A 25,543-nucleotide genomic window follows, 5' to 3' on the forward strand; every position below is an offset into this window, starting at 1 on the left:
TGAGGCTGTAAACAACTGGGAAGAACTACCACACATACAGTAGATGGATATGCTTTCAAGGTGTACAAAATATAGTAGTTACTAACTTCTGACAAGTGTACTGTACTGTACATACTGTGGAATGTCAGATTTAGCAAAAGTAGCCATGTATTGCTATCTGCTCTGCACTTCATTAGACGACTGTCAGATAAGCACATAGCTACTGGGGACATGTGTAATCTGAGGTGCAACCTGCTTTGTACTAAAAACACCATCACCAAACCACTGTTCTTGAAGCTAACAGTCGTGAGAGTTGAAAAGTTCACTGCACTATTGAACATTAGTACCATGCAGTGCTTTTGGAGCCAGCCATGTATGTGCTGGTTTGGACAGTGAAGTCCACCCTGCTGTTCTAAAGGCAGCTTGGCCTTCTATTCTGCAAAGGTGGGAAGAATATAATTGTTTTATATAATCTCTCAAATAGAGCAGAACAATATGCAGAACCGAAAGAGGGAGGCTGATACAATGTTAAAATGAGGCTGAAATTCTTTAAACATTATTATCTCTGGTCAGTTTTTGATAAAGATATTTTTACAAAACCATATGTATATTATGTACTGTATATTATTTATTTACATATTTATTTATTCTTCTCCCATAGTACAAGGGAGATGCCCCCCGTAATCATAAGGGTGTAATCCAGCTCAAAGAGAAGCTTCTTTCACCCCACATCTCCTTCCTACAAGGCCAGCCTGATCTCCAGGCCGTTGTGGAACAGCCTCCGCCAGATCGATCATACTTCACTGGTTATGAGCAGGATCGTACTGGAGGCCCTCTCGCTGAGCTTCAACAGTATCAAGCTGGGCCCATGAGAGCACAAGATCCTGGTAAAGGTCAAACACAGGGAAAGCTGCGTTACTTCAGCCTTCAGCGCACTCCAGCTACCAAAATAGAAAAACTGCCAGGAGCTTCCAAGCAACCTCCAAAGCCCCAAATCGAAAAATTGTTTTTCAAATCTTCAGCAAGCAGCCCTGCTTACAAGGAAGCCCTCAGCTCAGTAGATGGTGAGCTAATCCTTATTTTTCCATATGTATATATGTTATTCTGTATATGTTATATAAATATTTATATGTGCATTAGGGGTCCTCTAGAATAGTCGAAGATTCGTTGCTTTGATAGGAGGAGCCTGATTCGAATACCAATCTCACAGTCCAATATTCGCCGGGTGTTATGATCTTGCCATTTTGGTTATATGGGGGAGCTCAAATGTCTGATTTCGCATAGAACTACTGGTTTTCTCCCAATAAATGAATATACAGTCTATTAAAATAATGCTGTAAATAATAATCTGAAAAGAAAGAAGCTTCAAATAAATATGTTAACGTGCCTGAATATATCCAACCACCCCTATAGATTTAAGTTTCACTTTCCATAATCCTTGACCACCAGAGGAGCATATTGACAGCAGGTATTTAAACCTTAAACAAGACTCAAACTGACACAGGCAGAGTGAAAGGCAGGATTTCTTTTCTCGATCAAGTAGTGTACAAGGGATTTCAAAATATTTCAGCTGGTAAATATATATTTTTTATATATTATTTATCTCATATAAGATGCATTTGCTTGCGTTGCCCTGTAGTAAAGCACTTAATTGTAGTAGCCTCCTACGGTATTTATCTCTTCAGCGCAGCGCAAGCAGGACAAACAACAATGCAAAATATTAATAACTGTGACTGGGACTGTCACATAACATTATAATGAGAAAACTATTATAATAAAACGCTGTGAATTTTTAGAGTTTAGTTGCTGTGTTTCTGCACATTGTTGTGAAGAACGCGTCCACAAAAGGAGTTCATTGAAAGCCACGCAGACACGTTCATGTTTCACGTTCACGTTCATTTGAGGTATGTTGTGCAGATAGCCTATTAAGTTGTAATATTAATGTTACGTTGTATAAATAATGAAGCATATTCTAAATGAGATAAATGATGAGTTAAATCCCATTGATTAAAAACCTGCTGCCTCATTCTACTGGTCATCTGCGCAGCTCAAAACAGAAATGCAAAATAATAACGTTATAATGAGAGCACTATTGTAAAAAAAAATTGAATTCTTAGGGTTTCGCTGACCTTTAATGTTAACTATCTTTTTATCTAAACATAAAACGTACTCGGTTACTAAACGTAACCTCGGTTCTCTCTAGAAGAGCGAACGAGTACTGCGTCTTAGCTAAGACGCTACGGGAAAAGTCTCTTTTCACGAAATACTGAAGCAAAAAATTATCCTTAATTTTGTATTTTTGTAAAGCGCATTTGCAGCAGTACACAGCCATAGGCGAGACGGCTCGCTCCCTCATTGGCTTGTTCTGCGGCAACTGCACAGCCTATCGAGCGCAGGCTGATGCAACATCAGACCAATAAGGGCGCTTCGCGCCCTTCTTGCCACTTCCCGCCGAAACGGGTGTGGCCCAACCTATAAAAGGAGCTCGAAAAGGCTGACTCACCTGATTTATTTCATCGCCGAAGCGAACCAGAGTGAATCGTACGCACGGCAGAGAACGCAGTACTCGTTCGCTCTTCTAGAGAGAACCGAGGTTACGTTTAGTAACCGAGTACGTTCTCTTACGAGAGCTCTCTCGTACTGCGTCTTAGCTAAGACGCTACGGGAACCCGATGTAAAACGCCGTGCGCGCAGGGATCACACACCGATAAACCTGAAGCAACGCCCAGGATTTACAGTGCACAGTCACCTGAGGGACTCACAGAGAGTCCGGGACAGAAAAGGGGGAAAGCCCTCCGTCCCATATCTAGCAGCATCCGTAGATGCGGCAATATGACATCACACAGCCGAGGCAAGGCCTGACCAATGTGGCAATGCGGGTCTTACGCAATACTGCCCATATAACAGTCGGCAGCGCATAGCGCTCATGAATTCAGAATTCCCCTCAGGGCCCTGATTCTTCTATACCGACAGCAGCCTTGCTTGCAAGGCGGGAACCTCCAGGTTATAGAACCTGATAAATGTAGACGGCGAGGCCCAACCCTGCCGCCATACATATATCCTGCAAGGAGATCCCAGTAGACCACGCCCACGACGAGGCGACGCCTCTTGTGGAGTGTGCTCTGACGCCCAACGGGCACTGAAGGCCCCTGGAAGCGTAAGCTAACGCTATGGCGTCAACTATCCATCTGGATAGAGTCTGTCTCGAAACAGCCATTCCTTTGGAACGTCCACCGAACGAGACAAATAGCTGCTCCGTCTGCCGAAAGGCAGCAGAGCGAGACACATAAGCTCTTAAAACCCTGACAGGGCAAAGAAGACTCGAGTCTCCATCCTCCCCTGACACCGGCAGGGCAGACAGGGCAATAACCTGAGCCCGAAACGGTGTGTTGAGGGATTTCGGCACATAACCGTGCCTAGGTTTGAGTATGACCCTTGAGTCATTGGGCCCAAACTCCAAGCACGACTAGCTCACCGAGAGCGCGTGCAAATCACCCACACGCTTCACAGAAGCGAGAGCCAACAAGAATACTGTCTTGAACGACAGATGCTGAAGGCTAACCGATTGGATAGGCTCAAAAGGGGGACCCTTCAAGGCCTCCAAAACCGCCGCGAGGTCCCACATAGGGACTGACGGAGGTCTGGGAGGATTCAGCCTCCTAGCTCCTCTGAGGAACCGGATGACTAAATCGTTCCTTCCTATTGACTGACCGGACGCCGTTTCAGAAAACGCCACGATGGCCGCCACATAAACTTTGAGTGTGGATGGGGCTCTGCCCTTATCCAACAGCTCCTGTAGGAAGGAGAGGACCTCCGTCACCTCACAACTAAGGGGTGAATAACCTCGAGCTGTGCACCAGCTGGAGAACACCGACCACTTCGAGGCATACAGACGTCGTGTCGACGGAGCTCTAGCCTGAGTGATGGTATTTAGCACTCCCACTGCGAGATCAGCGGGTAACCGTTGAGTGCCCATACATGGAGGGACCACAACTCCGGTTGAGGGTGCCAAATCGAGCCCCTGGCCTGCGAGAGGAGATCTCTCCTCAACGGTACCGGCCATGGGGCGACATCTGCTAATTGCATCAAATCTGGGAACCATGGTTGGTTCTTCCAAAGAGGTGCCACAAGCAGTATTGAACATCTCGTTTCTCTCACCCGTTCTATCACCTGCGGAAGGAGGGAGACGGGAGGGAACGCATAAAGCGGGCAGCACGGCCATTTCCGTGACAGCGCGCTTTCGTTCTTGGAAAAGAATGCGGGGCAGTGAGCGTTTTCGTGGGACGCAAAGAAGTCCACCTCCGCCATGCCAAATCTCTCCCACAACAGCCGAACTGTTTGCGGGTGTAGAGACCATTCGCCCGTAGGGACATTGCCTCTGGACAGCCTGTCTGGACCCAGATTCTGCAGTCCAGGCACATGCACTGCTCTCAGCGAGCGCACGTTGCGTTGAGCCCAAATCAGGAGGCGTTCCGTCAGCCTGTACAGGTTTCGGGACCCGAGACCGCCCTGGCGATTTATGTAGGACACCACGGACATGTTGTCCGAACGGACTACGACGTGGTGATCCTTGATATGGGGACAAAAGCGCGTCAGCGCGTTCTCCACTGCCAGCATTTCCAGGCAGTTGATATGATGGAGCTTTTCCCGTTCTGACCATAGGCCAAAGGACGGTCTGCCTTCGAGCAGCGCTCCCCATCCCGAAGTGGAGGCGTCTGTCGACACCATTTTCACACTCGGGGAAGTCCCCAGGCTTACACCTGATCGGTACCAGCCGTTCGCTGTCCAAGGTGCTAGAGCCGCAACACAGCTCTGATCGACCTTGAAATGCAGCCGGCCAGACGCCCACGCTCTGCGCGGCACCCGAGCCTTCAGCCAGAACTGCAGGGGGCGCATGCGGAGCAGGCCCAGCCGCAGAACCGGAGATGCTGAGGCCATGAGACCCAGCATCTTTTGACAGTGTTTGAGCGACACAGTCGCGCCGCAGCGGAAAGAACTCGCTGCGCGCTGAATGCCCATCGTGCGCTGTGGTGACAGTCGCGCCGTCATGGAACACGAGTTCAGAACTATACCCAGAAACAGGATCGTCTGACTGGGGTTCAGCGAACTCTTCGCCCAATTGACACTGAGGCCGAGCTTCTCGAGGTGATCGAGTAAAACGGCCCTGTGGTCCACGAGCTCCGCTCGTGATTGGGCCAGAACCAGCCAGTCGTCCAAATAATTCAGCACTCGTATGCCTCTGAGTCTGAGAGGAGCGAGCGCTGCATCCATGCACCTCGTAAACGTACGAGGAGCTACGGACAAGCCGAATGGCAGGACTGCAAACTGGTATGCCTGGCCCTCGAAGGCGAATCTCAAAAACCGCCTGTGGTTTGACGCTATCTGTATTTGAAAATACACGTCCTTCAGATCTATTGACATGAACCAGTCCCCTCCGCGAATCTGCGCGAGGAGCTTCCTGGTCGTGAGCATTTTGAAACCGCGTTTCATCAATGCCTTGTTCAGCTGTCTTAGATCCAGTATGGGCCTGAGACCCCCGTCTCTCTTGGGCACCAGAAAGTATCTGCTGTACAGCCCCCCCTCGCTTTGAGCTTGAGACACAGGCTCTACAGCCCCTTTGCTCAACAGTTTTGATATTTCGGCCCGAAGTATGTGTGCTACTTCTGTTTTGACCGTAGTTTCGACGCGCGCTGAGAAGCGCGGTGGGCGTCGAGAAAACTGTAGCGAGTAGCCTCTCTTTATAATGCCTAGCACCCAATCCGAAACCCCTGGAAGCGCTGACCATGCATCTGCATGAATGGCTAAGGGCTGGATGTGACACGCGCTCTGTTGACTGGGCAACGGCGGTGCTCGAGCGTGCTGCGCATCTGAGGCAGGGAGCGCATTGATCACAGCGGGCAGATCGCTCATCCTCGACCCCGTTCCGGCGCTTAACCGACTGGAGAGAGGCTGAGCGGGTCCCGTGGGACTCAATATATCTGCGAGTAACCGTGGGCTGCATGTGTGCACTTTTACCACTTCCAACTCGCCGTCTGCCTGTGCAGAATGTACGTGCACGGGCCTCGTTTTTACAGAAGCCCCACGCCGTAAGTGACATAGTGTATGTGGGCACTGGGAAGTGGGCACGTTTACTATGCGGTGCGCTCGACCGATCTGTGTCGATCTTATGTGCGCCAGCCCTGTGTGCAGGGCTGTGCTTACATGCGGGGATGGGCACTGGGTAGTGGGCATCGTCACTGCATTTAAAGCACCATCGGCCGTGGCCGGACGAGCGTGCACGGGTTTCGTTTTTACAGAAACCACATGACGCGTGTGACATAGTAATTGTGGGCACTGAGGGGTGGGCACGTTTACTATGTAGTGTGCGCGACCGACTTGAGTCGACATTATGAGCGCAGGCCCTGTGTGTAGGGCTGTGCTTACATGTGGAGATGGGCACTGAGGAGTGGGCATCGTCACAACATTTATAGCACCATCGGCCGTGGCCGGAACACCAGAAAAAACACTGTTTTTGTGAAACATCTGGGTAGCCGTGATAACGGCTTTTGTGTGCAGGCAAGCGGGCACTCGTGCAGGCTTGCGCATTGCAGAAGACACTGAGGCAGTCGCAACTCTTGGAACTGCAACAGCGGCACGCTTGGGTGAGAGCTCGGCCGCAGCGGAACTCGAACACCGGCGCTTTCCCAGCAGTGCTAGGATGCTTTCGGGGCTTCTGGCTTCACCGCAATCCTCTGCCGCGGCTCCCGCGGCGCGGGGCGACGGCTCGAAGAGCGAGAACGGGGTCCCGAGCTGCGTTGCTGACGCTGTCGTGATGGCGCAGCAGGAGGCGGTGGGCGTGACTGAGAGCTCTGTGGGGCCGGTCTAGAGCGGCTAGCTGCAGAACTGGAGCGCTTCGGCAAGAAGTGCTTGAACGCCTGTGAAGCTTTCTGGTCCTCGGCGAATCTCTCCACAAACTCGTTGACGGAAGATCCAAAGAGGCCGGCAGGAGTTAGCGGAGCGTCAAGAAACGCAGCGCGCTCAGACTCCTTGATGTCAGAAAGCGTCAGCCACAGATGCCTCTCAGCCACCGTAGCGGAAGCCATAACCCGTCCCATGGACTGTGCAGCGGACTTAGTAGCGCGGAGGGAGAGATCCGAAGCACTCCTCAGATCCGCGAGACAGATCGCTTCAGGTCCCATCTCATCCAGCTTGCGGAGAAGATCGCCCTGGAAAATCTGTAGCGTCGCCATGGTGTGTAACGCAGACGCAGCCTGCCCAGCAGCAGAGAATATCCGTGCGAGCAGCGATGACGTCATGCGGCAGGCTTTGGATGGCAACGCCGCCTTAGTCCGCCGTCCAGCAGAGGGCGGGCAAAGGTGCGCTGCTATAGCCTGTTCCACCGGCGGAAGTGACAGGTAGCCTCTGTTCTTAGCACCGTCCAGTGTGGAGAATGCTGACGAAACAGATGAGCGGATTCTCGCCGAGAATGGAGCGTCCCAAGCCTTCGCCACTTCTTCGTGAAGCTCAGGAAGAAAAGGGGCGTGTTTTGAGCTTGAGGAAGAGCGCTCATCCGGAAGATAGCTACCATCCAGCCGGGAACGTGAAGGGGGCGCTGGTGCAGACCACTCGAGGCCGAGACTCGCCGCGGCCAACGAGAGTACACGCATTAACTCCTTATCGATATCCCCCCGTCTGCTGGGCCTCTGAGCAGCGGGCGCGAGATCCACGGAGCTCGCCCAACCCTCACTGCCCGAAGCAAGCAGAGAGCACGTGTCTTCTTCCTCCGACGCGGGCCTGAGATCCACTTCCTCCGATGACGCGTCGGCAAGCAGCGGACGCTGAGCATCGGGAAGCGATGCAGGGGAGACCGGCGAAGCGGAGGGAACCGGCGAGCTCGGCCGAGCTGGAGGCGGTTCTGGTAGGCGCTGCGAGCGGCGCTTCTTACGGCGCTGCGGCGCAGCAGATGATGCAGGCTTCGAGAAGAATGCCAGGCGAGTCCTCAGAGTCACCATAGGCAATGAGGACATCCGCCATCAGCGAGCGCGAGCGCTGCATGGTCTTCACCCAGACAGGAGACGCAGATGACATGACGATCTCCTTCGCTGAGCGGGGTTCTGCACGAGCCGCACGAAGGCATCTTTAAAAAGACGCAGCTCTTTTGTGAATGTGCGTCGCAGGGCGAACACACACACAGAATATCACAGAACAAGGATTATAAAGGATATGGGCGCCGGATAGCGCAGCAGGAACGGCAGTGGAAGGCGGCGGTGCCAGAGGCTTCAGGATGGCTCGTCCTGCTGATATGCTCTTCCAGACGGCGCTTGCTTCCTCGTGATCCAGCGATGCGTGAGCTTCGCTGAAGAGATGAAAAATCAGGTGAGTCAGCCTTTTTCGAGCTCCTTTTATAGGTTGGGCCACACCCGTTTCGGCGGGAAGTGGCAAGAAGGGCGCGAAGCGCCCTTATTGGTCTGGTGTTGCATCAGCCTGCGCTCGATAGGCTGTGCAGTTGCCGCAGAACAAGCCAATGAGCGAGCGAGCCGTCTCGCCTATGGCTGTGTACTGCTGCAAATGCGCTTTACAAAAATACAAAATTAAGGATAAGTTTTTGCTTCAGTATTTCGTGAAAAGAGACTTTTCCCGTTGCGTCTTAGCTAAGACGCAGTACGAGAGAGCTCTCGTAAGAGAACAATATTTATCCCGTTTGTATCTGCGAAGCATCCATTACATATTTTCCCTATGTGTTAACGTCAGTAATTACGACTGTCGGATGTCTGACTTGACACTTGGTAATGTATTTTGCCACGCCCCCAAAACATATGATTCGACTATTAGTCAAATATCAGCAAGATTCGAAAATTCAGATTCCACTGTGAAAATCCTTAGTCAGAGATGCCCCTAATGTGCATTAAAAAAGAAGCCAGGAGTAACAAATAAAGAATTCAATTTTCATATTTATCTCATATGTTTAATCAAACTAATTTTATGTTAATAAGGAAAAACAGGGTCATATTAAATTGGCTGTGATGAGTTTTTGCATTATAATTATCCATGTTCAGGATCAGTTTGAAGTGACTGAAGAAACATTGATATCATTATGATAATTCATGCCCCAAAATGTGGGGGATTGGGGGGGGGGTGGATTGTACACTTGTAAAATATCAGATAGATTTTCTATCTTTGTCTCTGTTTTCTCTCAGAAAAGTTCATTGATGGAGTGGTTAACCAGCTCGGACGTCAGAGCGTCAGTGTGGATACTTTGACCCCAAAGGACCTGGACAAGCTCTCCAAAGTCATCACCAAGGCCCTGCAGGTGGTGGATGGAGTGGAAGGGGTCAAAGGTAGAGAAGCCACACAGGATGAAGTGGAAGTAAAGAGGGAACCAAGTCAAGAGTTACATCAGATGGAGAAAGCAGATAATGACAGCACACATAAAGGTAGTCACCCCTTAGTCCCTGGTTACCCTAGTACAATTCTCTAGTATCAGTCAAGAGCCATGATCTTTACCATCATTTTAAATTCTGTTTACAGAAGCAGAAGACACTACCCTTAAATCTGATGATAAGGTAATATGTGGAAATACACAGGGCCATGTGACTCATATTTTTGTGATAAAATTTCCAGTTTCATTTTCTGTTTCCAGGACAAAGGTTTCATCAGCCAGCTGCTAGAGTTCCTGGATCATAACTCTGGCCCTGGATCTGTGCGTCCTCCCCAAGCTAAAGAACCTTTTCTGGGGTACGTTGACCAGCCAAATGCTGGAAGCCCATTGAGAGCTAGTTTGGAGAATGTCCAGAGCCGGACAATGCAAACAGAACTGGACCTGATGAGGAAGAAAATGGAACCTGACACTTTAGATATAGAGCCAATGGAGTACGCTGAGGTAGAACCGTGGACGCACAGTTCTCCGGAAGTGAAACCAGAGGTTCAATCAGGAAAAGAGACACAAAAAAAATCCATGGAGAAAGAGGAAGTGGAAAAGAAGGGTGTGAGAGTGGAAGTGAATGTTGCAGCATATTCAAGTCCACATGATGGAGACTTTGGCTACATCATTACTGAAGAGTAAGTATAAATTCTACAGAAACACTTACATAGACTGTCATAATGAGAAACAAGATGTATGCACTCAAGAAGGACAGTATGCTTTCGAAAGAAGTCTCCTTTGCTCAGCAAGGCTGCATTTATTTGATAAAAAAACTGTAAAAACGTACTCGGTTACTAAACGTAACCTCGGTTCTCTCTAGAAGAGCGAACGAGTACTGCGTCTTAGCTAAGACGCTACGGGAAAAGTCTCTTTTCACGAAATACTGAAGCAAAAAATTATCCTTAATTTTGTATTTTTGTAAAGCGCATTTGCAGCAGTACACAGCCATAGGCGAGACGGCTCGTTCGCTCATTGGCTTGTTCTGCGGCAACTGCACAGCCTATCGAGCGCGGGCTGATGCAACATCAGACCAATAAGGGCGCTTCGCGCCCTTCTTGCCACTTCCCGCCGAAACGGGTGTGGCCCAACCTATAAAAGGAGCTCGAAAAGGCTGACTCACCTGATTTATTTCATCGCCGAAGCGAACCAGAGTGAATCGTACGCACGGCAGAGAACGCAGTACTCGTTCGCTCTTCTAGAGAGAACCGAGGTTACGTTTAGTAACCGAGTACGTTCTCTTACGAGAGCTCTCTCGTACTGCGTCTTAGCTAAGACGCTACGGGAACCCGATGTAAAACGCCGTGCGCGCAGGGATCACACACCGATAAACCTGAAGCAACGCCCAGGATTTACAGTGCACAGTCACCTGAGGGACTCACAGAGAGTCCGGGACAGAAAAAAGGGGGAAAAACCCTCCGTCCCATATCTAGCAGCATCCGTAGATGCGGCAATATGACATCACACAGCCGAGGCAAGGCCTGACCAATGTGGCAATGCGGGTCTTACGCAATACTGCCCATATAACAGTCGGCAGCGCCTAGCGCTCATGAATTCAGAATTCCCCTCAGGGCCCTGATTCTTCTATACCGACAGCAGCCTTGCTTGCAAGGCGGGAACCTCTAGGTTATAGAACCTGATAAATGTAGACGGCTAGGCCCAACCCGCCGCCATACATATATCCTGCAAGGAGATCCCAGTAGACCACGCCCACGACGAGGCGACGCCTCTTGTGGAGTGTGCTCTGACGCCCAACGGGCACTGAAGGCCCCTGGAAGCGTAAGCTAACGCTATGGCGTCAACTATCCATCTGGATAGAGTCTGTCTCGAAACAGCCATTCCTTTGGAACGTCCACCGAACGAGACAAATAGCTGCTCCGTCTGCCGAGAGGCAGCAAAGCGAGACACATAAGCTCTTAAAACCCTGACAGGGCAAAGAAGACTCGAGTCTCCATCCTCCCCTGACACCGGCAGGGCAGACAGGGCAATAACCTGAGCCCGAAACGGTGTGTTGAGGGATTTCGGCACATAACCGTGCCTAGGTTTGAGTATGACCCTTGAGTCATTGGGCCCAAACTCCAAGCACGACTGGCTCACCGAGAGCGCGTGCAAATCACCCACATGCTTCACAGAAGCGAGAGCCAACAAGAATACTGTCTTGAACGACAGATGCTGAAGGCTAACCGATTGGATAGGCTCAAAAGGGGGACCCTTCAAGGCCTCCAAAACCGCCGCGAGGTCCCACATAGGGACTGACGGATGTCTGGGAGGATTCAGCCTCCTAGCTCCTCTGAGGAACCGGATGACTAAATCGTTCCTTCCTATTGACTGACCGGACGCCGTTTCAGAAAACGCCGCGATGGCCGCCACATAAACTTTGAGCGTGGATGGGGCTCTGCCCTTATCCAACAGCTCCTGTAGGAAGGAGAGGACCTCCGTCACCTCACAACTAAGGGGTGAATAACCTCGAGCTGTGCACCAGCTGGAGAACACCGACCACTTCGAGGCATACAGACGTCGTGTCGACGGAGCTCTAGCCTGAGTGATGGTATTTAGCACTCCCCCTGCGAGATCAGCGGGTAACCGTTGAGTGCCCATACATGGAGGGACCACAACTCCGGTCGAGGGTGCCAAATCGAGCCCCTGGCCTGCGAGAGGAGATCTCTCCTCAACGGTACCGGCCATGGGGCGACATCTGCTAATTGCATCAAATCTGGGAACCATGGATGGTTCTTCCAAAGAGGTGCCACAAGCAGTATTGAACATCTCGTTTCTCTCACCCGTTCTATCACCTGCGGAAGGAGGGAGACGGGAGGGAACGCATAAAGCGGGCAGCACGGCCATTTCCGTGACAGCGCGCTTTCGTTCTTGGAAAAGAATGTGGGGCAGTGAGCGTTTCCGTGGGACGCAAAGAGGTCCACCTCCGCCATGCCAAATCTCTCCCACAACAGCCGAACTGTTTGCGGGTGTAGAGACCATTCTCCCGTAGGGACATTGCCTCTGGACAGCCTGTCTGGACCCAGATTCTGCAGTCCAGGCACATGCACCGCTCTCAGCGAGCGCACGTTGCGTTGAGCCCAAATCAGGAGGCGTTCCGTCAGCCTGTACAGGTTTCGGGACCCGAGACCGCCCTGGCGATTTATGTAGGACACCACGGACATGTTGTCCGAACGGACTACGACGTGGTGATCCTTGATATGGGGACAAAAGCGCGTCAGCGCATTCTCCACTGCCAGCATTTCCAGGCAGTTGATATGATGGAGCTTTTCCCGTTCTGACCATAGGCCAAAGGACGGTCTGCCTTCGAGCAGCGCTCCCCATCCCGAAGTGGAGGCGTCCGTCGACACCATTTTCACACTCGGGGAAGTCCCCAGGCTTACACCTGATCGGTACCAGCCGTTCGCTGTCCAAGGTGCTAGAGCCGCAACACAGCTCTGATCGACCTTGAAATGCAGCCGGCCAGACGCCCACGCTCTGCGCGGCACCCGAGCCTTCAGCCAGAACTGCAGGGGGCGCATGCGGAGCAGGCCCAGCCGCAGAACCGGAGATGCTGAGGCCATGAAACCCAGCATCTTTTGACAGTGTTTGAGCGACACAGTCGCGCCACAGCGGAAAGAACTCGCTGCACGCTGAATGCCCATCGCGCGCTGTGGTGACAGCCGCGCCGTCATGGAACACGAGTTCAGAACTATACCCAGAAACAGGATCGTCTGACTGGGGTTCAGCGAACTCTTCACCCAATTGACACTGAGGTCGAGCTTCTCAAGGTGATCGAGTAAAACGGCTCTGTGGTCCATGAGCTCCGCTCATGATCGGGCCAGAACCAGCCAGTCGTCCAAATAATTCAGCACTCGTGTGCCTCTGAGTCTAAGAGGAGCGAGCGCTGCATCCATGCACCTCGTAAGCGTACGAGGAGCTACGGACAAGCCGAATGGCAGGACTGCAAACTGGTATGCCTGGTCCTCGAAGGCGAATCTCAAACATCGCCTGTGGTTTGACGCTATCTGTATTTGAAAATACGCGTCCTTCAGATCTATTGACATGAACCAGTCCCCTCTGCGAATCTGCGCGAGGAGCTTCCTGGTCGTGAACATTTTGAAACTGTGTTTCATCAATGCCTGTTCAGCTGTCTTAGATCCAGTATGGGCCGGAGACCCCCGTCTCTCTTGGGCACCAGAAAGTATCTGCTGTACAGCCCCCCCTCGCTTTGAGACACAGGCTCTACAGCCCCTTTGCTCAACAGTTTTGATATTTCGGCCCGAAGTATGTGTGCTACTTCTGTTTTGACCGTAGTTTCGACGTGCGCTGAAAAGCACGGTGGGCGTCGAGAAAACTGTAGCGAGTAGCCTCTCTTTATAATGCCTAGCACCCAATCCGAAACCCCTGGAAGCACTGACCATGCATCTGCATGAATGGCTAAGGGCTGGATGCGAAACGCGCTCTGTTGACTGGGCAACGGCGGCGCTCGAGTGTGCTGCGCATCTGAGGCGGGGAGCGCGCTGATCACAGCGGGCAGATCGCTCTTCCTCGACCCCGTTCCGGCGCTTAACCGACTGGAGGGAGGCTGAGCGGGTCCCGTGGGACTCGATATATCTGCGAGTAACCGTGGGCTGCATGTGTGCACTTTTACCACTTTCAACTCGCTGTCTGCCTGTGCAGAATGTACGTGCACGGGTCTCATTTTACAGAAGCCCCGCGCCGTATGTGACATAGTGTATGTGGGCACTGGGAAGCGGGCACGTTTACTATGCGGCGCGCTCGACCGATCTGTGTCGATCTTATGTGCGCTAGCCCTGTGTGCAGGGCTGTGCTTACATGTGGAGATGGGCACTGGGTAGCGGGCATCGTCACTGCATTTATAGCACCATCGGCCGTGGCCGGACGAGCATGCACGGGTTTCGTTTTTACAGAAACCACATGACGTGTGTGACATAGTAATTGTGGGCACTGAGGGGTGGGCACGTTTACTATGCAGTGTGCGCGACCGACTTGAGTCGACATTATGGGCGCAGGCCCTGTGTGCAGGGCTATGCTTACATGTGGAGATGGGCACTGAGGAGTGGGCATCGTCACTACATTTATAGCACCATCGGCCGTGGCCGGACGAACGTGCACGGGTTTCGTTTTTACAGAAACCACATGACGCGTGTGACATAGTGATTGTGGGCACTGAGGAGTGGGCACGTCTACTATGTAGTGCGCGTGATCGACTTGAGTCGCTTTTATAGGCGCGAGCCCTGTGTGAAGGGCTGTGCTTATATGCGGAGATGGGCACTGAGCAGTGGGCATCGTCACTACATTTATAGCACCATCGGCCGTGGCCGGGACACCAGAAATTACACCTTTTTCGGGAAATATCTGGGTAGCCGTGATAACGGTTTTCGTGTGCAGGCAAGCGGGCAACCGTACAGGCTTGCGCATTGCAAACAACGCTGAAACAGTCACAATCTCTGGAAACTGAAACAGCGGCGCGCTTCGGTGACAGCCCGGCCGCAGCGGAACTCGTACACCGGCGCTTCGATGAAGCAGCCATCGTGTGTAGTGCCGACGCAGCGTCATGCAGCATGCGTAGATGGCTTTCCCAGGATGGCTTCGGGGCTCCCGGCCTCACCGTAATCCTCTGCCGCGGTCCCCGCGGCGCGGGGCGACGGCCAGTAGAGCGAGAACGGGGGTCTCGAGCTGCGTTGCTGAAGCTGTTGTGATAACGGCTTTTGTGTGCAGGCAAGCGGGCAACTGTGCAGGCTTGCGCATTGCAGAAAACGCTGAGACAGTCACAATTCCTGGAACTGAAACAGCGGCGCGCTTGGGTGAGAGCTCGGCCACAGCGGAACTCGTACACCTGCGCTTCGATGAAGCAGCCATCGTTAGTAGTGCCGACGCAGCGTCACACAGGAGGCTTTAGATGGCAACACCGCTTTTGCCGCCGTCCAGCAGAGGGCGGACAAAGGTGCGTCGCTATCGCCTGTTCCACCGGCGGAAGTGAGTGGTAGTTCCTGTTTTTAGCATCATCAGTGTGGAGAATGCTAGTGAGACAGACGAACGAGTTCGTGCTGAATATGGAGCGTTCCAAGCCTTCGCCACCTCTTCGTGAAGCTCAGGAAGAAATGAGGCGGGCTTTGAGAAGTACGCTCATCCGAAAGGGAAATACCATCCAGCCGGGAACGAGAGGGGGGGGCGCTGGTGCAAACCACTCGCGGCCGAGACACATCGCGGCCAACACGAGCATTCGCCCCGGCTCCTTCTCGATGTCAGCTCGTCTGCTGGGCTTCTGAGCAGAAGGCGCGAGATCCTCGGAGCTCGCCCAGCCATCACTGCCCGAAGCCAGCAGAGAGCGCGTGTCCTCTTCCCCCGACGCGGCCCTGAGATCGACTTCCTCGGACGACGCGCCGGCAAACAGCGGGCGCTGCCCACCGGGAAGCGATGCAGGGGGGGGGGGCGGTGAAGCAGGGCGAACCGGCGAGCTCGGTTGAGCTGAAGACGGTTCCGGAATCCGCTGGAAGCGATGCTTTTACGGCGCCTCAGCGCAGCGGAGAATGCAGGCTCAGAGAAAAAGGCCAGGCGAGTCCTCAGAGTCACCATGGCAACAGCTCGCAGTGGGGGCATCCGCCGTCAGCGAGCGAGCGCTGCATGATCTTCACCCAGGCAGGAGACACAGATGACGTACCGGTCTCCCTCGCTGAGTGGGGCTCTGACGAGCCGCAGGAAGGCATCTTAAAAAAGACGCGAGCTCTTTTACGAGTGTGTGTCGCAGGGCGAACACACACACACACATAAAGAACAGCTTGTATATAACAGGATTGAAAGGATATAGGTGCCGGATAGCGCAGCAGGAACGGCAATGGAAGGCGGCGATGCCAGCAGCTTCAGAATGGCTCGTCCTGCTGATGTGCTTTCTCAGACGGCGCTTGCTTCCTCCGTGATCCAGCGATGCGTGAGCTTCGCTGAAGAGATGAAAAATCAGGTGAGTCAGCCTTTTCGAGCTCCTTTTATAGGTTGGGCCACACCCGTTTCGGCGGGAAGTGGCAAGAAGGGCGCGAATCGCCCTTATTGGTCTGATGTTGCATCAGCCCGCGCTCGATAGGCTGTGCAGTTGCCGCAGAACAAGCCAATGAGCGAACGAGCCGTCTCGCCTATGGCTGTGTACTGCTGCAAATGCGCTTTACAAAAATACAAAATTAAGGATAATTTTTTGCTTCAGTATTTCGTGAAAAGAGACTTTTCCCGTAGCGTCTTAGCTAAGACGCAGTACGAGAGAGCTCTCGTAAGAGAACAGTAATTGTTACGGATCACTCGGGAAGCTGAGGAGTTACAGAATGAAGATGTTTATTATACACAGACACAAGCAGAGGAGCAGGTAGTGATGAGTGACAATGAGGATGGATCCGTGAAGGTAGGGTGAAGACTTCTTGGAGGGACGGTGAGCCACACACACGCACACTTGGGGAACTGGGTCTTCGGAGAGAATCGCTGGAGAGAGTAGAAGAGGAGTTAGGCCTTATAGTAAGCATACAGGAATGATCTTGTCGCGAACGTGACCGGACAATGTTTGAGTGCGTGTGTGTGGCTTTTATGGTGCTGCGGTGATAGGCTGGTGATGAGGATCAGGTGGATGGGATTTAGAACTCCGGTGAGGGTGTGCGTTGTGATTGTGTGGAGGTGGAACCTGGCGTGTTTGTAACAGTAATATTGTGAAATATGTTATTTTTATTATTATTTAAAATAATTGTTTTCAATTATATCATATTTAAAAATGTAATTCATTCCTGTGATGGCAAAGTTTAATTTTTACATGATGATTTAGAAATCATTGTAATATGATAATTTGCTGCTCAAGAAACAATTTGTCTTATTATGAATGTTGAAAACCGGTGTGCTGTTTAATATTTTTGTGGATACTGTGATACATTATTTTCATGATTCTTTATTGATTGTAAAGTGTAAAATATTTGACTTGAAATAGAAATCTTTTGTAAAATCATAAATGCATTGGTTATCACTTTTGACCAATTTAATGCAGCTTTGCTGAGCCAAAACATTTCAACAGTAATGTATAAGTTGTTATTTATACAGTACATACAAACATGTAAATATAAATTTACAAAACTGTTTTTTTTCTTTGTCTTTGCTTCATTCACAAAATCACTCATCAATGATGTAGCACTGGCAATTTTATTTTAAATGATTTTGCAGTATATCATATTCCAGTATTTTTTCAGAGCATGGCCCTATACATATGTTATGACTAAAGATTCTGCATGTTTTATGCAACATTTTCATCACAAGACCAGTGTATGTTTTATCAGATTTTATCTAACCATGGTAATGAGTCATCTGTGGTTTAACCTGGTGACAATGATTTCTGTGCATAATGGAGTCTTTAACTCTCTCAGTCACAATTTCTTTTGTCATTTAGTGTTCACACTGAGTTTATGTTCCTGCATTCCATATTGCAATTTATTTGGTTTCTCTCACCCGTCCTCTCTGAGAATATTAGTGTTAGTGTGTAAATGGTTGTGTGTGTTGTGTACATTTCTCAAAGCGAAAGATGATGGCATCCACAGCCTCTGCGTCTCCAATAACTTGATTTATCTCACAGAGGCTCGCCTACTACAGTCCCATTTAACTTGGAGTACGTGAAAACACACAGACACATTCTCAAAAAGGAGATTTAAAAGTGTGTAAGTGTGTATTGGAAGACAGTGGTAGGCGTGAAGAAGAACCAGAAAAAAACAGTTGCACTCCAGCATCTTCTAATTCTCACTTTCTTTCTCATGTGTGGGAATATGCTTCCATTTAAATGCATGGCATGACAATCTTAAGGCTTGTGTGCAAGCCGCTTCGTTTGTGTGTTTGCACGTGTTCTGATGTGTGAGTGAGTGTGTGTGTGTGTGTTTTAACTGGGGCTGGCGTGGCCATATCATAAAGACATCACACTTCACAGGGATTCCATTTACACCTTATTGTTTGCCTCATTGCTGGAAAATACAGGTGATTTATCAAAGCATACAAGCCACCTGTGTTCTATTCCCTGTGTGTTTTTATGCACTCTCTGCTCTCTGTATACCTCCTGTGAGCTGTGTTGAAGTGTTAATGTTCTCAGTTCTCTTACGAGAGCTCTCTCGTACTGCGTCTTAGCTAAGACGCTACGGGAAAAGTCTCTTTTCACGAAATACTGAAGCAAAAAATTATCCTTAATTTTGTATTTTTGTAAAGCGCATTTGCAGCAGTACACAGCCATAGGCGAGACGGCTCGTTTCGCTTCGCGCCCTTCTTGCCACTTCCCGCCGAAACGGGTGTGGCCCAACCTATAAAAGGAGCTCGAAAAGGCTGACTCACCTGATTTTTCATCTCTTCAGCGAAGCTCACGCATCGCTGGATCACGGAGGAAGCAAGCGCCGTCTGAGAAAGCACATCAGCAGGACGAGCCATTCTGAAGCTGCTGGCATCGCCGCCTTCCACTGCCGTTCCTGCTGCGCTATCCGGCGCCTATATCCTTTCAATCCTGTTATATCCAAGCTGTTCTTTATGTGTGTGTGTGTGTTCACCCTGCGACACACACTCGTAAAAGAGCTCGTGTCTTTTTTAAGATGCCTTCCTGCGGCTCGTCAGAGCCCCACTCAGCGAGGGAGACCGGTACGTCATCTGTGTCTCCTGCCTGGGTGAAGATCATGCAGCGCTCGCGCTCGCTGACGGCGGATGCCCCCACTGCGAGCTGTTGCCATGGTGACTCTGAGGACTCGCCTGGCCTTTTTCTCTGAGCCTGCATTCTCCGCTGCGCTGAGGCGCCGTAAAAGCATCGCTTCCAGCGGATTCCGGAACCGTCTTCAGCTCAACCGAGCTCGCCGGTTCGCCCTGCTTCACCGGCCCCCCCTGCATCGCTTCCCGGTGGGAAGCGCCCGCTGTTTGCCGGCGCGTCGTCCGAGGAAGTCGATCTCAGGGCCGCGTCGGGGGAAGAGGACACGCGCTCTCTGCTAGCTTTGGGCAGTGAGGGCTGGGCGAGCTCCGAGGATCTCGCACCTTCTGCTCAGAAGCCCAGCAGATGGGCTGACATCGAGAAGGAGCCGGGGCGAATGCTCGTGTTGGCCGTGATGAGTCTCGGCCGCGAGTGGTTTGCACCAGCGCCCCCCCTCTCGTTCCCGGCTGGATGGTATTTCCCTTTCGGATGAGCGTACTTCTCAAAGCCCGCCTCATTTCTTCCTGAGCTTCACGAAGAGGTGGCGAAGGCTTGGAACGCTCCATATTCAGCACGAACTCGTTCGTCTGTCTCACTAGCATTCTCCACACTGATGATGCTAAAAACAGGAACTACCACTCACTTCCGCCGGTGGAACAGGCGATAGCGACGCACCTTTGTCCGCCCTCTGCTGGACGGCGGCAAAAGCGGTGTTGCCATCTAAAGCCTGCTGTGTGACGCTGCGTCGGCACTACTAACGATGGCTGCTTCATCGAAGCGCAGGTGTACGAGTTCCGCTGTGGCCGAGCTCTCACCCAAGCGCGCCGCTGTTTCAGTTCCAGGAATTGTGACTGTCTCAGCGTTTTCTGCAATGCGCAAGCCTGCACAGTTGCCCGCTTGCCTGCACACAAAAGCCGTTATCACAACAGCTTCAGCAACGCAGCTCGAGACCCCCGTTCTCGCTCTACCGGCCGTCGCCCCGCGCCGCGGGGACCGCGGCAGAGGATTACGGTGAGGCCGGGAGCCCCGAAGCCATCCTAGGAAAGCCATCTACGCATGCTGCATGACGCTGTGTCGGCACTACACACGATGGCTGCTTCATCGAAGTGCCGGTGTACGAGTTCCGCTGTGGCCGGGCTCTCACCTAAGCGCGCCGCTGTTTCAGTTCCAGAGATTGTGACTGTTTCAGCGTTTTTTGCAATGAGCAAGCCTGTACGGTTGCCCGCTTGCCTGCACACGAAAACCGTTATCACGGCTACCCAGATATTTCCCGAAAAAGGTGTAATTTCTGGTGTCCCGGCCACGGCCGATGGTGCTATAAATGTAGTGACGATGCCCACTGCTCAGTGCCCATCTCCACATATAAGCACAGGCCTTCACACAGGGCTCGCGCCCATAAAAGCGACTCAAGTCGATCACGTGCACTACATAGTAGACGTGCCCACTCCTCAGTGCCCACAATCACTATGTCACACGCGTCATGTGGTTTCTATAAAAACGAAACCCGTGCACGTTCGTCCGGCCACGGCCGATGGTGCTATAAATGTAGTGACGATGCCCACTACCCAGTGCCCATCTCCACATGTAAGCACAGCCCTGCACACAGGGCTCGCGCACATAAGATCGACACAGATCGGTCGAGCGCGCCGCATAGTAAACGTGCCCACTCCCCAGTGCCCACATACACTATGTCACATACGGCGCGTGGCTTCTGTAAAAACGAGGCCCGTGCACGTACGCTCTGCACAGGCAGACAGCGAGTTGAAAGTGGTAAATGTGCACATATGCAGCCCACTGTTACTCGCAGACATATCGAGTCCCACGGGACCTGCTCAGCCTTCCCCCAGTCGGTTAAGCGCCGGGACGGGGTCGAAGAGGAGCGATCTGCCTGCTGTGATCAGCGCGCTCCCCGCCTCAAATGCGCAGCACACCCGAGCGCCGCCGTTGCCCGGTCAACAGAGCGCGCTTCGCATCCAGCCCTTAGCCATTCATGCAGATGCATGGTCAGCGCTTCCAGGGGTTTCGGATTGGGTGCTAGGCATTATAAAGAGAGGCTACTCGCTACAGTTTTTTTCGACGCCCTCCGCGCTTTTCAGCGCACGTCGAAACTACGGTCAAAACAGAAGTAGCACACATACTTCGGGCCGAAATATCAAAACTGTTGAGCAAAGGGGCTGTAGAGCCTGTGTCTCAAGCTCAAAGCGAGGGGGGGCTGTACAGCAGATACTTTCTGGCGCCCAAGAGAGACGGGGGTCTCAGGCCCATACTGGATCTAAGACAGCTGAACAAGGCATTGATGAAACGCAGTTTCAAAATGCTTATGACGAGGAAACTCCTCGCGCAGATTCGCAGAGGGGACTGGTTCATGTCAATAGATCTGAGGGACGCGTATTTTCAAATACAGATAGCGTCAAACCACAGGCGATATTTGAGATTCGCCTTCGAGGGCCAGGCATACCAGTTTACAGTCCTCCGTGGCTCCTCGTACGTTTACGAGGTGCATGGATGCAGCGCTCGCTCCTCTCAGACTCAGAGGCATACGAGTGCTGAATTATTTGGACGACTGGCTGGTTCTGGCCCGATCACGAGCAGAGCTCGTGGACCACAGGGCCGTTTTACTCGATCACCTCGAGAAGCTCGGCCTCAGTGTCAATTGGACGAAGAGTTCGCTGAACCCCAGTCAGACGATCCTGTTTCTGGGTATAGTTCTGAACTCGTGTTCCATGACGACGCGGCTGTCACCACAGCGCGCGATGGGCATTCAGTGCGCAGCGAGTTCTTTCCGCTGCGGCGCGACCGTGTCGCTCAAACACTGTCAAAAGATGCTGGGTCTCATGGCCTCAGCGTCTCCAGTTCTGCGGCTGGGCCTGCTCCGCATGCGCCCCCTGCAGTTCTGGCTGAAAACTCGGGTGCCGCGCAGAGCGTGGGCGTCTGGCCGGCTGCATTTCAAGGTCGATCAGAGCTGTGTTGCGGATCTAGCACCTTGGACAGCGAACGGCTGGTACCGATCAGGTGTAAGCCTGGGGACTTCCCCGAGTGTGAAAATGGTGTCGACGGACGCCTCCACTTCGGGATGGGGAGCGCTGCTCGAAGGCAGACTGTCCTTTGGCCTATGGTCAGAACGGGAAAAGCTCCATCATATCAACTGCCTGGAAACGCTGGCAGTGGAGAACGCGCTGACGCGCTTTTGTCCCCATATCAAGGATCACCACGTCGTAGTCCGTGCGGACAACATGTCCGTGGTGTCCTACATAAATCGCCAGGGCGGTCTCGGGTCCCGAAACCTGTGCAGGCTGACGGAACGCCTCCTGGTTTGGGCTCAGCGCAACGTGCACTCGCTGAGAGCAATGCATGTGCCTGGACTGCAGAATCTGGGTCCAGACAGGCTGTCCAGAGGCAATGTTCCTACGGGCGAATGGTCTCTACACCCGCAAACAGTCCGGCTGTTGTGGGAGAGATTTGGCATGGCGGAGGTGGACCTCTTTGCGTCCCACAAAAATGCTCACTGCCCCGCGTTCTTTTCCAAGAACGAAAGCGCGCTGTCACGGAGATGGCCGTGCTGCCCGCTTTATGCGTTCCCTCCCGTCTCCCTCCTTCCGCAGGTGATAGAACGGGTGAGAGAAACTGGATGTTCAATACTGCTTGTAGCACCTCTTTGGAAGAACCAGCCATGGTTCCCAGATTTGATGCAGTTAGCAGATGTCGCCCCGTGGCCGGTAACGTTGAGGAGGGACCTCCTCTCGCAGGCCAGGGGCTCGATTTGGCACCCTCAACCGGAGTTGTGGTCCCTCCATGTGTGGGCGCTCAACGGTTACCCGCTGATCTCGCAGTGGGAGTGCTAAATACCATCACTCAGGCTAGAGCTCCGTCGACACGACGTCTGTATGCCTCAAAGTGGTCGGTGTTCTCCAGGCTGGTGCACCGCTCGAGGTTATTCACCCCTTAGTTGTGAGGTGACGGAGGTCCTCTCCTTCCTACAGGAGCTGTTGGATAAGGGCAGAGCCCCATCCACGCTCAAAGTTTATGTGGCGGCCATCGCTGCGTTTTCTGAAACGGCGTCCGGTCAGTCAATAGGAAGGAACGATTTAGTCATCCGGTTCCTCAGAGGAACTAGGAGGCTGAATCCTCCCAGACCTCCGTCAGTCCCTATGTGGAACCTCGCGGCAGTTTTGGAGGCCATGAAGGGTCCCCCTTTTGAGCCTATCCAATCGGTTAGCCTTCAGCATCTGTCGTTCAAGACAGTATTCTTGTTGGCTCTCGCTTCTGTGAAGCATGTGGGTGATTTGCACGTGCTCTCGGTGAGCCAGTCGTGCTTGGAGTTTGGGCCCAATGACTCAAGGGTCATACTCAAACCTAGGCACGGTTATGTGCCGAAATCCCTCAACACACCGTTTCGGGCTCAGGTTATTGCCCTGTCTGCCCTGCCGGTGTCAGGGGAGGATGGAGACTCGAGTCTTCTTTGCCCTGTCAGGGTTTTAAGAGCTTATGTGTCTCGCTCTGCTGCCTTTCGGCAGACGGAGCAGCTGTTTGTCTCGTTCGGTGGACGTTCCAAGGGAATGGCTGTTTCGAGACAGACTCTATCCAGATGGATAGTTGACGCCATAGCGTTAGCTTACGCTTCCAGGGGCCTTCAGTGCCCGTTGGGCGTCAGAGCACACTCCACAAGAGGCGTCGCCTCGTCGTGGGCGTGGTCTACTGGGATCTCCTTGCAGGATATATGTATGGCGGCAGGTTGGGCCTCGCCGTCTACATTTATCAGGTTCTATAACCTGGAGGTCCCCGCCTTGCAAGCAAGGCTGTTGTCGGTATAGTTGAATCAGGGCCCAGAGGGGAATTCTGAGTTCAAGAGCGATATGCGCTGCCGACTGTTATATGGGCAGTATTGCGTAAGACCCGCATTGCCACATTGGTCAGGGCTTGCCTCGGCTGTGTGATGTCATATTGCCGCATCTACGAATGCTGCTAGATATAGGACGGAGGGCTTTTTCCCTTTTCTGTCCTGGACTCTCTGTGAGTCCCTCAGGTGACTGTGCACTGTAAATCCTGGGCGTTGCTTCAGGTTTATTGGTGTGTGATCCCTGCGCGCATGGCGTTTTACATTGGGTTCCCGTAGCGTCTTAGCTAAGACGCAGTACGAGAGAGCTCTCGTAAGAGAACGTACTCGGTTACTAAACGTAACCTCGGTTCTCTCTAGAAGAGCGAACGAGTACTGCGTTCTCTGCCGTGCGCACGATTCACTCTGGTTCGCTTCGGCGATGAAATAAATCAGGTGAGTCAGCCTTTTCGAGCTCCTTTTATAGGTTGGGCCACACCCGTTTCGGCGGGAAGTGGCAAGAAGGGCGCGAAGCGCCCTTATTGGTCTGATGTTGCATCAGCCCGCGCTCGATAGGCTGTGCAGTTGCCGCAGAACAAGCCAATGAGCGAACGAGCCGTCTCGCCTATGGCTGTGTACTGCTGCAAATGCGCTTTACAAAAATACAAAATTAAGGATAATTTTTTGCTTCAGTATTTCGTGAAAAGAGACTTTTCCCGTAGCGTCTTAGCTAAGACGCAGTACTCGTTCGCTCTTCTAGAGAGAACCGAGGTTACGTTTAGTAACCGAGTACGCTATTGCTGACAGACCTCATATTTAACTATTTTGTAACTTCTAGTGTTTAAAGGCACATTTTAAATATTAACTGTTATTTTTTGCAGATATTGTCATGTTTATCCTAGAACAATTGTGTTATTTTTTTCAATCCCAAGGCGGAGAACCTTTGTTGTAACCCTAAATATTAAAACTATGATGTGTAACTATGCTATAGACATGAATCATACCTTAAATTGAACAGGAGAAATGTACTAGTATGTACCCTTTTAAGCAATTGGATTAGTGATTTCCACCCAACTTAAAATAAAGATTTAAAGTAAAGGAGAGACCTTGAGCCAGATCAAAATATCAGAGACGTATGAATTTGAAGTTATCTCCAGTAATCTGCTGTCTACACTATTAGAGAAAAAAGGTACAGAAGCTGTTTCTGGTCATTTGAAAGGGTACCAATATATACCATTACCCCAGTGACAGAATCTTTTTTTTTTCTTTTTTTTTTTAGCTACTGCATGGCAACATTCTAAAAACTACATAGAACATTTTGTAAACTCTTTGCAACCACTCGCAACACCTTATCTTTCTTGTGACAATGTACAGGTCTAGCTAATTGTTTTTTCTCTTCTTCTTTTTGTCCATACTTAGTTCTCTGTCCACTGATCAGGGGCTGAACCTCATGGACCACTTAGCTGAGAGAGTCAGCCTTCATGTAACAGATTTTCTACAGCTCTCGTAAGTGCATGCGTGCACACACACACACATACACACATACATACAGAATTGTTAAAGACAGTTTCATGCTGGTCGACAGACTAATGGCACTAATGGAACACTCAACCTGTGGTTTTGTTTTGTTTTTCCATTTTGCAGTATAGTTTGGAATAAGTACTTATTTTCAAGTGACAGC

General features: G+C 51.6%; 1 protein-coding gene across 2 annotated transcripts in view; it reads left to right on the forward strand.

Moving 5' to 3' along the window:
• The window catches only part of ptprn2 (protein tyrosine phosphatase receptor type N2), a 243,530-nt gene that overhangs the window by 85,269 nt on the left and 132,718 nt on the right, over positions 1 to 25,543 (forward strand). For both annotated transcript variants that reach the window (XM_059533291.1, XM_059533301.1), the window contains 5 exons: positions 641 to 1,043; positions 9,156 to 9,392; positions 9,487 to 9,521; positions 9,599 to 10,017; positions 25,282 to 25,368. In XM_059533291.1, the coding sequence (XP_059389274.1) occupies positions 641 to 1,043; positions 9,156 to 9,392; positions 9,487 to 9,521; positions 9,599 to 10,017; positions 25,282 to 25,368 (1,181 nt within the window). The remainder of the gene's footprint in view (positions 1 to 640; positions 1,044 to 9,155; positions 9,393 to 9,486; positions 9,522 to 9,598; positions 10,018 to 25,281; positions 25,369 to 25,543) is intronic.

The sequence above is a fragment of the Carassius carassius genome, chromosome 3 (genome assembly GCF_963082965.1).
Source record: "Carassius carassius chromosome 3, fCarCar2.1, whole genome shotgun sequence".
NCBI lineage: Eukaryota > Metazoa > Chordata > Actinopteri > Cypriniformes > Cyprinidae > Carassius > Carassius carassius.